General features: G+C 38.5%; 1 protein-coding gene across 1 annotated transcript in view; it reads left to right on the forward strand.

The window, feature by feature from the left end:
- LOC128555753 (cysteine-rich protein 2-binding protein-like) overlaps positions 1-17,126 on the forward strand; it is a 28,347-nt gene that overhangs the window by 1,857 nt on the left and 9,364 nt on the right. The window contains exons 2-3 of the mRNA XM_053539109.1: positions 479-578; positions 14,660-14,771. Of these exons, the coding sequence (XP_053395084.1) occupies positions 479-578; positions 14,660-14,771 (212 nt within the window). The remainder of the gene's footprint in view (positions 1-478; positions 579-14,659; positions 14,772-17,126) is intronic.

Consider the following 17,126-nt stretch of genomic DNA (forward strand, 5'->3'; position numbering starts at 1 on the left):
GGTAAAACTATATTATACACTCAAAGTGTGCGTAAATCAAATAGATGGGAATGTTGATGGTACGGTAGTGTAGTTTAATGCAGTGTTAATTTAATTGATTTAAAATATCAACTTCTGGTGCGGAGTAAACAACAGAAATGTAAGTCACTCTCTTTCTAAAATGTAAAAAGTGAACAAGTGCTCTAGCCATTCTTTAAGTGAACAAAAAATGATCCCCTAAAATATAGTAATAGGTATATTGAATATATTCTATTGGATTCGATAGTGAGTGTGAAGCCAATGCAAGCCAAGGGAGAAAAAGAAACAAAAACTTGAATGCTGAATTGAAACTGAACTGCAGTGTAATTCATGGGTGTTATACCCAATAAATATCTGTACAACAGACCCATGAACTCCTCAAAGTGTCTTCCTAGCTCTGATTTTACATGCCTCACATGTATGCTGTTACTTTTATGCTAAAAATATTTGCATTTTCTAGATGTCTGCAGAGGCAACAGGACATTGTTACTGTGGAATACCGGATATTACAAGTACATACTACTTCTCCTGTGAGAAATGTAAAAGAAAGTTTCATGAAGGTAATCATCTTGTGGTTAAGTTACGAATTTCATTTAGTGCTCATTGATATATTAGGTAAATAAGTGTCTGGAGTATTTCTCAGCAACCACTGATTAGAATTAAGGTAGTTCCGCACGTTTGATAAACTGGAAGTGATGGTGTAACGTCATTTATCCGGAAAATGTAGAATAAAGCCTGGATTCGGCGTACGGATATGAACATCATTTTTACGTTAAATAATTCCAAATAATGTCTCAAAATCAGCATGAAATATTTGGTTCACTTTAATCGAATGATCACACTATCTCAGAAATAAGCATACTGGTATATACATTTTATTTCATCACCATATAGGTCATGATATATATGTTTATTTACAATTGTGAGAAGTTTCGTCAAAATCTTCATTGTAGAAAAATTTCTATTTGCAAAAATGTTACAAAAGTTATGTTTTTCCACTAGACTCTCATTATGAATAATTACGTGAGGTCTAAAAAAAATTAATCAGTCTAGCAAAAAATCAAGTCCATGACCCTATCTATTTTATTTGCTGAATTTTCTAGATATAGTCTAAAATTTTGAGAATTAGAGGTTTAATCAAACTCTACATAGTAGAAAAATTTTCAATCTAAACATGCAGAACTAACTTAAGCAGAACTTCTTAGGAAGCTTTACTATCAAAAGGAGATGCAGATTCTGTCTTCATGCTCTTGTAATTTTTCAGAGTTATTGCTTTTTATTAATTAACAGTAGTGCAAGTTTTGTCTGGAGTATTTCTCAGCAATTACTGGTTGGAATTTAGCAAAACTTTATAGGAATTTTTACTGTTTGGAGATGGTGTTTCGGTCTGATGATTTTTAACTAAGTAGAGCTATTGCACTCGCTCCAGTGTTGGCTTTGGCATCGCCATTGGTTTAAGTTTTTGATAAAGTCAAATATCTTTGTTACTTTAAAGCTATTGACTTGAAACATAAAATAGTTATTTACTATCAAAGTCTATACCAGGAGAAATAATTACTCCCAAGAATGGTTAAACTCTGACTTGAATTTTGACAGATTTATGCCCCTTTTTAACTTGGATTTTTTTTTGTTAAGTAAAATATCTTTGTTACTTTCAAAGCTTTTTACTTGTAACTTGAAATAGTTATTTACTATCTAATTCTACACAAGGAAAAACAATTCCCATAACTCTGATTTGAGTTTTGACAGAGTTAAGCCCCTTTTTAACTTAGATCTTTTTTGTTGAAGTTTTATAAAGTTTTTGCAGTCAAAGCTCTTATTCTGAGTCAAGCACTCAGAAAAGTCGAGCATGATGTCTTATGGACAGCTCTTGTTTAGTGAGTTATTGCCCTTTGATTGTTCAACAGTAGCATACTGTTGTTAATTCTATTCAGGAGTATTTCTCAACCACTAGTTGGAATTTAGCAAAACTTTATACTAGGATGCTTCACAATTAGGAGATGCATATATTGTCTTGGTGTTTCTGTCGATGATTTTTCAATGAGTTTTTGCCCTTTGATTATTTGACAGCAGTATACTATAGTATAATTCTGGTCAGGAGTATTTATCTATTACCACTGGTTGGAATTGTGGAAACATCATTGGAAGCTTCACTATCAAAAGGAGATGGGCATACCGGTATTGTCCCCATGTTTTGGTCGAATGATATTTTCACTTTGATTACTCAAAAGAAGTTTATGAATGTAGTACAAGGTACACATCTTGTCAGGGGTATTTTTCATGATTAAGCACTGGTTGGAATTAAATAGCCAAACTTCATAGGAAGCTTTACTATAGTAACATTTCTTATCAAGAATATTTTTCAGCAACCAATAGCTAGAATTCATCAGAACTTCATCTGGAAGCTTCACACCCTAGAGGAGTTGCCTCTATGTTCTGGTTGGATGATTTTTCACTAAATGTTTGCCTTTTGATTATTCAACATCTGTAAACTATATGTGCCCAGACAGTGAATTCCACTTTTTGGGCTTTTAACCCTTATCATGCTGGACCCAACTGTTTCTGCCTTTGCAACCAGTGTAGGTCATGATCAGCCTGCACGTCTGGACAGTCTGATCATGATCTGCACTGTCCGGCATTCAGTCAGTATTAGCATCTCTTAACAGTTAATGGTACTGTCCAAATGAAATGGACGAGCTCATTTTAGAAACATAGCAGGGTAAGGGTTAATGCAATAATCATATTTCAGCGAGCATCCATCAGTTTTACCAATAATTTCTTGTTTATGTTGATTTAGGTTTAGATCTGTGATTGTACACTTGTAGTATGTACTATGCAGTCGACATCATACTTGCGACCACCTCTATTAAGCGTTTTTAGCTCACCTGTCACATAGTGACAAGGTGAGCATTTGTGATCACCCTTTGTCCGTCGTCAGTCCGTCCGTGCGTCCGTCTGTCAACAATTTCTTGTCTGCACGGTAGTTGTTTCATTTATGATTTTATCTTAACCAAACTTACACACAACTTGTATCACTATAAGATCTTGGTTCAGGGTTTCAGAAATCCCAAATTCTGCCGGGCTACTAATTTTTTTCAGAGCGTGCCCTCCAGGCTACCTTGAAACTTCGTATCGAGTAGCCCGGAAATCAAGAATTTAGTCTTCAAATATAATTTTGATAGTTGTCTATAATCCCCTTGTTTATCAAGAGATACACGCCCAAGACTTTAATTATTATCACCTACTGTCAAACAATTAACCGTTAAATCGTACCCGCAGGCAAATGTTTACAAAAACATGTGCACGGGTGATTTTAGACTGATCCAATAACACCAAAGTCGCTGATCGGTATTGTTTAAAACAATATGCAAACCAGTCTTTAAATTACGTCATTTTAGCGCCACCTGCCAAAAAGTGTACTATCGGTTTCCCTGACCTCAGAAAGAACAGATGTTTGATTTTGAGGCAGTTTAGTGCCTACACTGATTGTTTATACTTTTCGATTTAAATACTTGCTTAACATGCAAACAAATAGACCATGATTTAGCAAAATATCAGAAAGTATACAGAATTTTGGACAAACATAAATTCGGATAAGTGAATACACAGTGCCAAGAATCTGAGTGACGTTATATACGCGGTTATCCGTTTATTAAACCAGACAGATGTTTAGAATTAGACAGAATTATTATGTCAACTTTAAACAATTTTGAGATAAATTACAATTTATACAGCTCTAAGGAATTTGCAAGTTTATAAAAATTGATTTGCGTTCCCTTTATATTGCCATGTTGCAACAACTATCAGGAGTACTCCTGATAATATTTCAGCGTTCGACACTAACTTTTTTGCCAGATATCCCAAAGGAATACCTGCTGGGAAATTTAGGAATCCCTGCTGAAAATTAGGAGTCCCTGATAACAAAATGTGGTTAGAACATGAAAAAACTAAAATCTAACAAACACAACTGTTTACAGTACTACATGTATTTTATTTCCACTTTATTTCCATTTTACATCAATGACAACAATAGCTTGTATGACTTTTGCTGTAAAAGAATAATGTCATTTCTGTCCAAGTCCTCTTCCCCCTCATCTTCACTACCATCGCACTCCTCTGCGATTTGTTGTAGTTCGTCTAAATGTATGCGGCCTAGTTCATTCCCCCTTATAACCCCCTCATTTGTAATCATTTTTTTGACATAAAAAAAAATTCCGAAAAGTCTCACTTAAATAAAAAAAAAATTCAAAAAAAAAGAAATGTTCCGACCTACCTACCCTAATTTTTTGAGCATGTTACCAGATACAAAGATTTTTTAGGCCTTATTAATGCAACTCCAACAGACTTTATCTAAAACTAGTACATTGGTCATAACAGATTTTCTTAAACATTTCATATTTCAGTTGTTTTATTTTGCACATTGCCTAAAAGTGGGTGGGGTTTAGTGTTTGCATGCTTTTATTATCAGCAAATTCTTCTAAATAAGAGCTGCTTTGGCAACAGTGATCATATTTTTCGTAAATGAAGACGTTTTATTGGCTTTTTATTTTAGTTTGTACTAGAAAAATCTTGTAAGAAATGATAAAAATGTTCGAAAATGTCGGTCTAGAAAACGAGTAACGAAAAACAAAAGTAACAGTTAAAAGTTCTTGAAAAGATAACTGTTTTAACTTTATTTTCTCATCATACCACGTATAATTTCTGCTTATTTAATTTGTTTTGCCCAAACAAAGCCTCGGCAATGATAATAAATTTGTTATAGACCGTAACGGCCGACCGGCTCATGTAATCGTATCGAGCACACAAAATAATGGTACAAACACGATAATCTAAGGCTGCATTGTTTATCAATTAACTTGTAAACATTGATCAATAAACACCTTTGATAATGACAAGGCATATTGTACTAAATACAAACCGCGAGATAAGCACGTGTCATTTGGCGCGTGGCGTGACTGACATCTGTCGGTAGCTAATTAACATACGACGCTCCGCCTACTGCCATATTTCCGCTTGTGCCGGCGAACAATATTGAAATTCACTGGGATTTTGATTGACAGGGGGCAGAACTATCGAACTTGGAACACATCTAAGTAAATTTCCGCGAGTCAAGCCGACGCGCGTGCCATAATTTATGCGGGTAAAATACGAGTTTTTCTCGATTTTCGCAGGTCAAAACCCGGGACCTCGGGTCAACTGAAGCAAAAGGCCGATGTTTGAGCGAACAAGACTGGGGAATTTCATGTTTTTAGAATCATATTTTATCTGAAAATCAAGAGTCCCGACGGAACACCGAAATTGTGAACTTTAGGATCCCTTGCGGATTTTTGGTGTCCTCGGGATCCCGGGACACCGTTAGTGTCGAACGCTGTAATATTTCTCAGTTTAAATACATGTACCGGTTTTATCTTTTAAAAGGAGAAAAAGGAGTAATGATAATTGCTATTTAAGAGAACAAAATTTATAACAATGTGCATATGGCTAAAATTATGAAACTTCTAATAATTTAATCAGTCCATCCACTGTAGTGTAGAAGCACATAGTAAATAAACCGAAATGGCAATTGCCATATAAACTTAAATGTCCGGGCTACTAGATTAAAATTTTAAAATAAATTTGCAGATTTCTGAAACCCTGTGGTTCCTTTCTTGAACTGGCCAGATCCCATTATGGGTTCCAGAGTTATGGCCCCTGAAATGGCCAAAATCAGCTATTTTGACCTTGTCTGCACAATAGCAGCTTTATTTATGATTTGATTTTTACCAAACTGGCACACAACTTGTATCACCATTAGATCTCGGTTCCTTTTTTGAACTGGTCAGATCCCATTATGGGTTCCAGAGTTATGGCCCCTGAAAGGGCCAAAATCAGCTATTTTGACATTGTCTGCACAATAGCAGCTTTATTTATTATTTGATTTTTACCATACAGGCACACAACTTGTATCACCATAAGATCTTGGTTCCTTTCTTGAACTGGCCAGATCCCATTATGGGTTCCAGAATTATGGCCCCTGAAAGGGCCAGAATTAGCTATTTTGACCTTGTCTGCACAATAGCAGCTTCATTTATGATTTTATTTTAACCAAACTTGCACACAACTTGTATCACCATCAGATCTCGGTTCCTTTTTTGAACCGGCCAGATCCCATAATGGGTTCCAGAGTTATGGCCCCTGAAAGGGCCAAAATTAGCTATTTTGACCTTGTCTGCACAATAGCAATTTCATTTATGATTTTATTTTAACCAAACTTGCACACAACTTGTATCACCACAAGATCTTTGTTCCTTTCATAAACTGGCCAGATTCCATCATGGGCTGCAGAGTTATGGCCCCTTTAAAGGTCCAAAATTGGCTATTTTGGCTTTTGCATTTATGGTTTTATTTGATACAAACTTCCAAAATATCTTCAGCAACCAGGGCACTCGTTTGGCCATTTTTGGGGCTGAATATGGGTACCATTCCCCTCCTAAAATAATATGTTTTTTCCCCTTTCTCAGAAGAAAATTCCCCTGATGATAGGTTGTTTGACACAAATCGATATATTAACTCTTTCTTTTGATATTATATAGTGCCTCTAAGGAAGATTACTGTTGCAATATTGTCACATCAGTTAGAAATGATTGAAAACAGTATTAATAATTGTGAAAAGTAGTTACATATACATGGCTTAAACTTCCCCTTTTCGTCTTAAAATGTAGAAAAATTCCCCTTCCTGAGGGTATGGGTACCTGTCCCCAAAAGTTGTCTGGTGCCCTGGCAACAATACATCTTGGATTCCATGACAAAATAGATCCAATCGTAGGTTCCAGAGTTATTTTATATCTGATTACCTCCCCTGATTGTAGTCAAAATGGATTTAAATTCCATACTTCTAGTATCAAAAACTATGGGACGGACAAAGAGGGATCACTATACATTGATTTCTCTACTAGACTAAGGGAGAATACACATATATAGTAATTGTGAACAATGTCTATAATCTGACTCTTGACAATCATATGACTGATTTCCACAGTGTGTCCCACAGGCACATATGTGTGCAACCAGAACCAACAAATAAACAAGATTTTAATTGTTTGACATCAATACTTTTATTCAGGCTAAAAAAGACCTTGTGGCGGAATATTGGCTGCAGACGGGGGCTAAATCCCTAAATTTTATACAGTCCCGGGGAGACAACTAACTGCCTTCCCTTAATGGTACACTGGCAAGTCAGTGACCCAGGTTGGAAACCTTGGTGTCAGTCCCAACAGTTGCACACCCTGATGTGGACGGTTGTTATTGGACAGCCCGGATTACATCTGACTCCTGAGCTACTGCGGTCCCGGACGTAACCCTGCCCTGGGCCTCCCCTCCATACATAGAGGTGGAGGGGGGTGCCAACATTACCCTGGAGTGCACCCCACCATAACACACAAAACTAATACACACAATGAACCTGCATGCCTTCAAGCAAGTCAGGCCAGGAGAAAGAGCCAGGCTGATGTACCCGTAACCCCCTTCTTCGTCTCCCCGGGCCGCCACAGAAAATGATATATTTTGCCCCACTATAAAATTTACAACAGAGATTAACAAATAAGGTTAATAAGTACCATCATGCAAGCTATGAAGAATTAAGCCTTTAAAAATAGATAACTGTCCTTGTTTATGCAAAGGTAACAAAAAATAGCAATGTGCACTTAGAAATTATGCTACTTGACACTGATTCCTTACTGACAGACACACACCTGTGAGTTAAGATTTTTTAACTGGATAACTGTTCTTGTATATGTAAGGTAACAAGAATAAAGAAATGTTCACCGCGAAGTTATGTTAATTGACACTGGTTTCTGAAAGGTCAAGCACTGGCCCTAGAGGCTAACCGACCTTGGTAGTTGGATAATGTTATCCGAATTAGACAGATGTGTCTCATCTGTATGGAATAAGTTCACTTCACTTCCGTCTAATGTCAAATCGTTAGAGCCACAATGGATCATTATGAATTGTGGCTTTGGCATCTCTTTCAACATAGAGTCCATAAGATTATCGAGCTCATCCATGTTGATGCCTCTGCGACCTATCCACTTAACTGACATGTTCAACCTCCCGAGTCCAAGTTGTGGGTCACCTTATTTTGCTGCCCGTTCAGCCCAATGTACAATTGAGGACCCCACTATCCAGAGACGTTGATGACCTGAAATAACTTGGGGACGGTTAGAATTTGAATGGCTTGAAAAATAGGATATAATTATAATGAGGTAAGGTGGAATGGGAAAGGCGCTTAGGGGGTTAACCTGATGTATCGAGTGAAAGTCTCAGACTTCCACCGACCCATGACCTTAATTCTTTCATCGGACACAACTTCATTGTGAAGATAGGTCGCTCCACCAATACGGAAGCTGTGCGATCTGACGTGACCTGGTGCATTTATGAAACGCAAGGTTTTCTGCAAAACCGAGCAAAATTGGTACTTTGTAAGCGGTTTCATATTAAAGTGGATGAAAAGATTACTGCTGCCTGAATTAGGGCAGATATTTAAATACTTAGATAAACTATCAACAGGACAATAGATGCCACCTTTGGCTTCAATTTGTAGAGTGACTGACAAACCAAGTTGATCGGTTTTTGACCATCTAATCTGTAAGAGGACCATGTTGCTGGACACATGTACATCGCTGACTAGCAATTGTTTTTGACTGCTTGACGTGATGCTAGGTGCAGTGAACTCACTGACACGTAACTATCCAAAAAATGCCAAAGAGAAAGCTGCAGTGAACAAAGCTTGTTCATATATGTATTGCTGCAGATGAACTTCAAACTGCCTAATATATTTTGCTAAGCAAGGGAAGTGTTATTGGAGCCCTTAGATCGTTAACCTGACCTCCTTGAATACGGCCTAGGCCCTCAGCTGCTTTAACCACCAAGAAAGATTTTGTTGGGTCCATAAGACCCCGTACCTTGTGGGCATGACTGATTCCCGAAATGTAAGTGGAAAGGGAAGATGCAGATAGACCTTGATGGGTGCAGTGAGCGATAAAAAGTAACAGATCTTTTAGAGGAACAGGCCATATGTCTGGTAAATGCTAATTTACCCTAAAGTTGGATAGCTTTTGAATGCTTGTAGCTTATTTTTTACGGGTAGAGGCTGCCACCGAACTGGTAATTAAAAATTGCGTAAGGCTATCTAGATGTTCCAGAGGTGGGGTGGAATCTGTGTGGGTTGCCAGTCTGCGTCTGGCGCTGCCTGTCTGAATCTGCCCCACTGTGAACGAGAAAGTGCATCTGTGATTACATTCTTACTTGAAGGGATGAAAGTAGCCTTAACTGAAATATTGTGAGTTAACATAACCAAAACTAGATGCCAGACTAGATTCATAACTCTGTCAGATTTGCACGTTTGGGATGTAATAATATGTATGACAGCTTGGTTATCTATGTGGAATAGAACTTTCTTATTGCGAAATGATTCTGACCAAGTGACAATAGCTGCCACAACTGGAAATAACTCTAACAGGGTCATATCCCGGGTAAGGCCTTCTTCTACCCACTGGGTAGGCCATAATCCCTGTGACCAATGGCCGGCGAAATAGATTCCAAACCCCCCCCAGTATTGCCACCCGCACTGACGGTATACAATTGAAGAGTGTCATTTGAGAGCCAAGTAGAGTCGGCTATCAAGGTTATTCCATTGTGGGACTGTAGGAAGTGTAACCAAAGACTAAGGTCTTTTCGCATATTAACTGAAACCCGTATTTTGTGGTGGGTTTTTTTGATGCTCATTGTTGAGTTAATAAGCCTTCTACAGAATGCGCGCCCTGGTGCAATTACTCTGCACGCAAAGTTTAAAGAGCCTAGTAGGGACTGCATCTCTTTTAGGGAAATCTTTTTTGCATTTATAGCCTAGATTATTTTTTGCGTCAGTTCTTCGAGCTTGTCGCTAGGTAGTCGCATTGTCATCTGGACAGTATGAAATTCTACCCCTAAGTAGACTATACATGTTGATGGAGAACAAGTTTTTAGCCCACCATCATCAGATGGTGGGCTATTCAAATCACTCTGCGTCCGTGGTCCGACGTCCGTCCTTCCGTCCTTCCGTTAACAATTTCTCGTTATCGCATCTCCTCAGAAACTACCAGGGGGATTTTGACCAAACTTTGTCAGAATGATGTATTGGTACCCTAGTTGTGTCCCCCTGAAAATCAGACTGGTTCAACAATTCTTTAGTGAGTTATGGCCCTTTGTTTATTTCTATAATTTACATAGATTTATATAGGGAAAAACTTGAAAATCTTCTTGTCCAAAACCACAGAGCCTAGAGCTTTGATATTTGGTATGAAACATCATCTAGTGGTCCTCTACCAAAATGATTCAAATTATTTCCCTGGGGTCTAATATGGCCCCGTCCCGGGGGTCACATGGTTTATATAGACTTATATAGGGAACAAACTTTGAAAAACCTCTTATTCAAAAACACAGGGCCTAGGGCTTTGATATTTTGTATGCTACATTATCTAGTGGTCTTCTACTAAGATTGTTCAAATTATTCCCCTAGGGTCAAATATGGCCCCGCCCCGGGGGTCACATTGTTTACATAGACTTATATAGGGAAAAACTTTGAAAATCTTCTTGTCCAAACCACAAAGCCTAGGGCTTTGGCATTTGTAATGTAGCATCATCTAGTGGTTCTCTACCAAGTTTGTTCAAATCATCCCCTAGGGTCAATTATGGCCCCGCCCTGGGGGTCACATGGTTCATATAGACTTATATAGGGAAAAGCTTTTAAAATCTTCTTGTCAATAACCTACAACATTCAAGTTTGGACCACCTGTATGGTTTTGAGTGGCAAGATGAACCTTGACATGAGTTGACCTTGATTTTGACCTAATGACCTACTTTCACATTTCTGTAGCTACAGCCTTCAAATTTGGACCACATGCATAGTTTTGTGCACTGAAAAAAACTTTGACCTTGATATTGACCTAGTGACCTACTTTCACATTTTTGAAGGTACAGGCTTCAAATTTGGACCACATGCATAGTTCTGTGTTCCAAAATAAAATTTGACCTTGATTTTGACCTAATGACCTACTTTCACATTTCTCAAGCTACAGCCTTCAAATTTGGACCACATGCATAGTTTTGTGTTCCGAAATGAAATTTGACCTTCATTTTGACCTAGTGACCTACTTTCACATTTCTCAAGCTACAGCCTTCAAATTTGGACCACATGCATAATTTTGTGTACCGAAACAAACTTTGACCATTACATTGACCTAGTGACCTACTTTCACATTATTGAAGGTACAGGCCTCAAATTTGGACCACATGCATAGTTCTGTGTTCCGAAATAAAATTTGACCTTGATTTTGACCTAGTGACCTACTTTCACATTTCTCAAGCTACAGCCTTCAAATTTGGACCACTTTGTCCTTGAAATTGATATAGTGACCTACTTTCACATTTCTCAAGCTACAGGTTTCGAATTTTGACCACATGCACAGTGTTTTGTACGGAAATGAAATTTGACCTTGAGCTAGTCAATAAGTCTTAAAATTTGGAATTCTCAAAAATGGCACATTGGTGGGCGCCAAGATCACTCTGTGATCTCTTGTTTCAAGTGCAACCGGGACTCCAAATTTTTTACAAGTATTCTTAAAGGACTGCAGAGTATGCCCTGGTTGGCACGACATATTTGACTCGCCAAAAAGGAAGTCATCGAGATAGTGTAGAATGTCAGAATTGTGACTAGCAGCGACTACTGCCCAGTGTAAAACAATGGCAAATTTTTCCCAGAGAGCACAGCTAATTGAAGGCCCGAAAGGCAACATTTTATCATAAAAATAATAGGTAACCATCTTGCCTTTAAAGTTGACCAATGCTTTGAAACCGAGCAGATCAAAATCTGCTGGGGAAATTGGGAGAAGGCGGAAAGCAGACTTAACATCAGATTTGCTGAGTAGGGCCCCCTGGCCAAGTCTGGCGACCATATCAGCAGCCTGATCAGTGGTGGAGTACGATACTGAGCAAAGACGTTCATCAATGAAGTCATTTATCGACTTATTTCTGGGGTATGATAAGTGATGGATAAGGCGGTAGTCACCGCCTTTCTTAGGAACTAAACCGACAGGAGAAATTTGCAAGGTTGTGAAGGGAATCTTTAGAAATGGGCCTGCCACCCTGCCGGCATGAATTTCTTTAATTATTTTGTTATGTAAGACCCCTGGTAATTGTTTAGCACTTAGTAAATTTGGGGAGTCTCTGTGTTCCCGGGGGCCCTCATATTGCAAGGGGAAACCATTTGATAAACCTGCTATTAGATCTTCTGCTGTGCTGTCTGGATATAACTGCAAAGCTTTAATCAACTCAGAAATGTTCAAAGGTGTGTAACCTGTCTGGTGCAGGGGTGGCGTTTTATTGAGCAGTGTGGCATATTGTCTTTGGATGTTTGCCTCCGCAGAGCCTGCAGGCATGCTTGTACCTACAAGTAGGAATAAAAAGACATTTACATCCCGAATTGTAATGATTGCATGTTAATGCATTGGGAACAGATCCATGTTGTTTATTTACCCTTAAGGCAGCAGCGGATGGTTGAGGGGGTAGTCGTTGTTGCATGCTGTAAGGTGAAGCATGATAGGGGGTTTGACTAACATAAACAGGTGCTTTAGCGGGTTGACCATTAACATTGAGTAACCAAAGTTCTAAGTTAATGGTGCCCCATGAACTGGAGGGTTTGGATGATTGCAATTGGCGAAATTGTTCATCATATTTCCACCATGAATCTGACCTTGTTACTGCTAGGCGGATATCCCGGAGGTATTTTAACAGCTCCTGGGACCTGTGTGGGAAACGTTCGAGAAAAACACTTATAAATATGATGAAGGCCGATGACCATTGTTCGATTGACAATTTTGAAGATGACCCCCTCGGTTTGGTGATGAACAGTTTGCCACTTCTGAACTGCAGTTCCCCAAATGGACCGTCTTCTCAGTATTCTTGTAACTGGCGTGTGGATTTTAACAATAGTGCCAAGTCTATAAATTCCCCTGACCAGATTTTTTTCTTTATTTTCAATGGTATGCCACTACCTAAATTGTTGCAGGTATCCGAAACGTCAGAATCTGGTGGGCGAGACGTACCATCGATCAAGGTGTCAAAAGGCTCATATTGAAATAAATGTAATGGAGGTTCAGGAAAACTGAAGGAAGGCGTATTTATACCTTCTAACTGGCCATGGCTATCTTTATCTGTGTCCCTCGTGTTTGAGACACCGACGTCGGCATCACGTCTGCCCCGTTTCGGCCTCTCGTAAGTCTCGTCCTGCGCTCTAGGTGAAGAAACTCTTGTCTCCGATCGTCTCCGCTTGTCCGGCCGTGACGCCGCTTTGGTGCACTTTCTTCTAGGCATAGTGAAAAAGACTGGAAATGACTTGTAAATGCCTTTTATTGCGTTCAATTGTTTAGCGCTTTTTTGGTTGTTCCAGCAAGTTCCCGGATTGTGATAATATTGCGCCTCCTTTGAAGAGTATCTACGGCATTGCTAAATTCCGTACCGTACCGTACCATTACCAAAAACACACCGACCCACCCACTAAGTGATGTATTTAAGAAGGATTATCGAATACAAGATTCTAGATAATCCCTATTATATCAGTAAGTACTTATAGGACTTATTTGAAATTTCATTGTTGTCATTAGTTTGACTGAGCCAATCAAAGTAAATAACTATGGACTGATTTTATGTCAAATTACCTCCCTTTATTTCAAATTAAAATGGGTATATCTCCGTAACTAATGAAGATACTGATCTGAAATTTCATTTATGTCAACAGATTTATTTGGCAGATCCTTCTTTTGATCACTTACAATAATTTTCTTTTTAATTACTTCCCTTTTACGTAACTATAAATAGCTTATTTTAGTAACTTCTTTATTATTGGCCGTAGGGAAAAATCGAGACCACTTTTCTGTGGTACAACATGGATGGTACCTCCAATTTTTAGGTGTATTTTGACATACCTGTACCTTGAAAGAATTTTTTTTTTCTTTTTGGTTAAATTTCTTACCTTTGTTGTTCCTGTCCTTTGGACTTAGATATTTTTTTCTGAGGACCTTCATGTCCTCGAGTGCAATGATAACAGGTGAGCGATATAGGGCCATCATGGCCCTCTTGTTTATATTAAACGACCAGTCAAAATCCCTCCCGAACTTTTTCATTATATAAATTCATTCCATTAAACAGCTTTTTTTATTAAACCACTAGCGACCACATTAATGCAGTCCTGACAGGTAAAATATTTGACAAAAGTATCTATTAAGCGACTGCCCGGTACCAAAATCCTACCGGGCATTTCTTCATCTATGTAATTAGGGAGAACGTTTTGCACATGACTGAATGCAATTAACCTTTATATCAATCAAACTGACAAATAATCTAGTCATAATTTTCAGTTTGTGGACTTGGAAAAGTGTTCACTATGTTAAAACAGATTTTGAAACCATACATGCATGTTCATAATAAATTCAGTTACATAAACAGTTAAAAATAACTTTCCTTTTCATCTGACTAGCAGTCCCTTGGGTAGTCTCTTAATACAATGTCGACTGTATTTTTAAACAATTATTTTTTTGCTTAATGCATCTTTCATATAAAACGATTTCAGAATGTTTGAAGAGTGGTCCAGCATCAGCATTAAAGGGAGACTACCTGTATCGTTTCAAATGTGAGATGTGTGGAGGTGGCGAGGAAGAACTAACACGCATGAGGCTCCAATGGTAACTTAATATAACATTATATAATGTAATTGTGGCTTGTCATCAAAACATAACATCTTACCATTCAAGAATATAAATAGACACACTAAATTGACTATGTTCAATGTGTTTTAGCGGAAATATACTGCGAGTCTATGTGCTGGTCAAAGAAATGTTTATAAAGAAAAGGTACGATTCATGATGTTAATTGTTTGAGAGCGATTAGCGGTTTTGCAAAATTGAAACCGGTTTCATCTAGTAATCAAATCAGATCCGATTAACTGAGTAATTGTTCCTGAGTCCTAGTCGAAATGTAAAGAATGTGAAGTATCTCATTTCAAGTATATTTTGTGGTGTGTTTTTCAGTATTAATTTTTCGAAAAAAATTTGTTTGCTGTCAACATTTCATTCAATATTTCAACTCAGAATTTAAAAACTTTCCGCTGACCTCTTGTTCAGTGTTTTTCAGATCAGTTTAAGTGTATAGACAACAAACCTCGAAATATTCAGTCAGTTAACTTAAAACTTGTACCACAGACTTTGTAGCAAGCAGTCCAGCATTTTGTTGAAAAGATATCTTGGTAGCAGAGCTATTCAAAATTGTATACAGATGAATCTCAATAGCTACATGTATAAGTGGTTAAGGTTGCTTACTTTGAATCACTTGTCCCTGACTACTTTTGAATCTCACTTTGGGTGTATGCAGTCTGGTAAAGAAGCCATCCAGTTGACTTGTTGCTTGCACACAGGTAAAAGCCTTTGCCAGAACTAATGCCTGAATGTGTACCAATCACCTTCCACTAGTCAAGCTTGAAAGACATGGTGCAACATACCTGTAAATTGTGTTGTGGCTTAAAACCTAGGAAATCTAGGTACAAAAACTTTACAAACATTGTCAAGACACTGTTATGACATACTGTAAAATCATTTAATTTCTTGGGCATTAAATTTGTTGTTTTGGTCAAAACGGCAATTTCATGGGGAAATGAATTCATGGATTTCAACTTTTGAACATAAAATGAATGGACATTTTACTTTTTCGTTTGGATTAAATATTGTGGATTGCCTCAACAACAAAATCCACAAAATTAGTCCCTCATGAATATTAATGATTTCACAGTTATTAGTCCCCTACTGGTTGAAAACCAGTTTCGGGGACTATAGGAATGCACTTTTCCGTCATTCCGTCCGTCCGTCGGTCCGTCTGTCCGTCCGTCCGCAATTTCGTGTCCGGTCCATAACTCTGTCATCCATGAAGGGATTTTAATATTACTTGGCACAAATGTTCCCCATGATGAGACGACGTGTCATGCGCAAAACCCGGACCCCTAGCTCAAAGGTCAAGGTCACAATTGGAGGTCAAAGGTCAACAGGGCTTTTTTCCTGTCCGGTCCACAACTCTCCCATCCTTGAAGGGATTTTAGTATTACTTGGCACAAATGTTCCCCATGATGAGATGATGTGTCATGCGCAAATCCCGGACCCCTAGCTCAAAGGTCAAGGTCACAATTGGAGGTCAAAGGTCAACAAGGCTTTTTTCCTGTCCGGTCCATAACTCTCCCATCCATGAAGAGATTTCAATATTACTTGGCACAAATGTTCCCCATGAGGAGACGACGTGTCATGCGCAAAACCTGGACCCCTAGCTTAAAGGTCAAGGTCACAATTGGAGGTCAAAGGTCAACAAGGCTTTTTTCCTGTCCGGTCCATAACTCTCCCATCTATGAAGGGATTTTAATATTACTTGGCACAAATGTACCTCATAATAAGACGATGTGTCATGCACAACTTTCAGACCCCTAGCTCAAAGGTCAAGGTCAAACTTAGCAGTCAAATGTTATCATAGCATGAACAGGGTCTGTTTCGTGTCCGGTCCATAACTCTGACATTCATTAAGGGATTTTAATATCACTTAGCACAAGTGTTCCCCATGATGAGACGACGTGTCATGCGCAAATCCCAGACCCCTAGCTCAAAGGTCAAGGTCACAATTGGGGGTCAAAGGTCAACAGAGTTTTTTTCCTGTCCCGTCCATAACTCTGCCATCCATGAAGGGATTTTAATATTACTTGGCACAAATGTTCCCCATGATGAGACAACATGTCCTGCGCAAAGCCCAGACCCTTAGCTCAAAGGTCAAGGTCACAATTGGAGGTCAAAGGTCAATAAGGTTTTTTCCCTGTCCGATCCAGAACTCTGTCATCCATCAAGGGATTACAATATTACTTGGCATAAACGTTTCCCATGATGAGACGACGCGTCATGCGCAAACCCAGTACCCTAGCTTAAAGGTCAAGGATACACTTTGAGATCAAAGGTCAAGAGGATTTTTTTCCTGTCCGGTCTATAACTTTGTCTTGCAAAGCAGGATTTAGA

Source organism: Mercenaria mercenaria, chromosome 3 (assembly GCF_021730395.1).
Source record: "Mercenaria mercenaria strain notata chromosome 3, MADL_Memer_1, whole genome shotgun sequence".
Taxonomy (NCBI): Eukaryota; Metazoa; Mollusca; class Bivalvia; order Venerida; family Veneridae; genus Mercenaria; species Mercenaria mercenaria.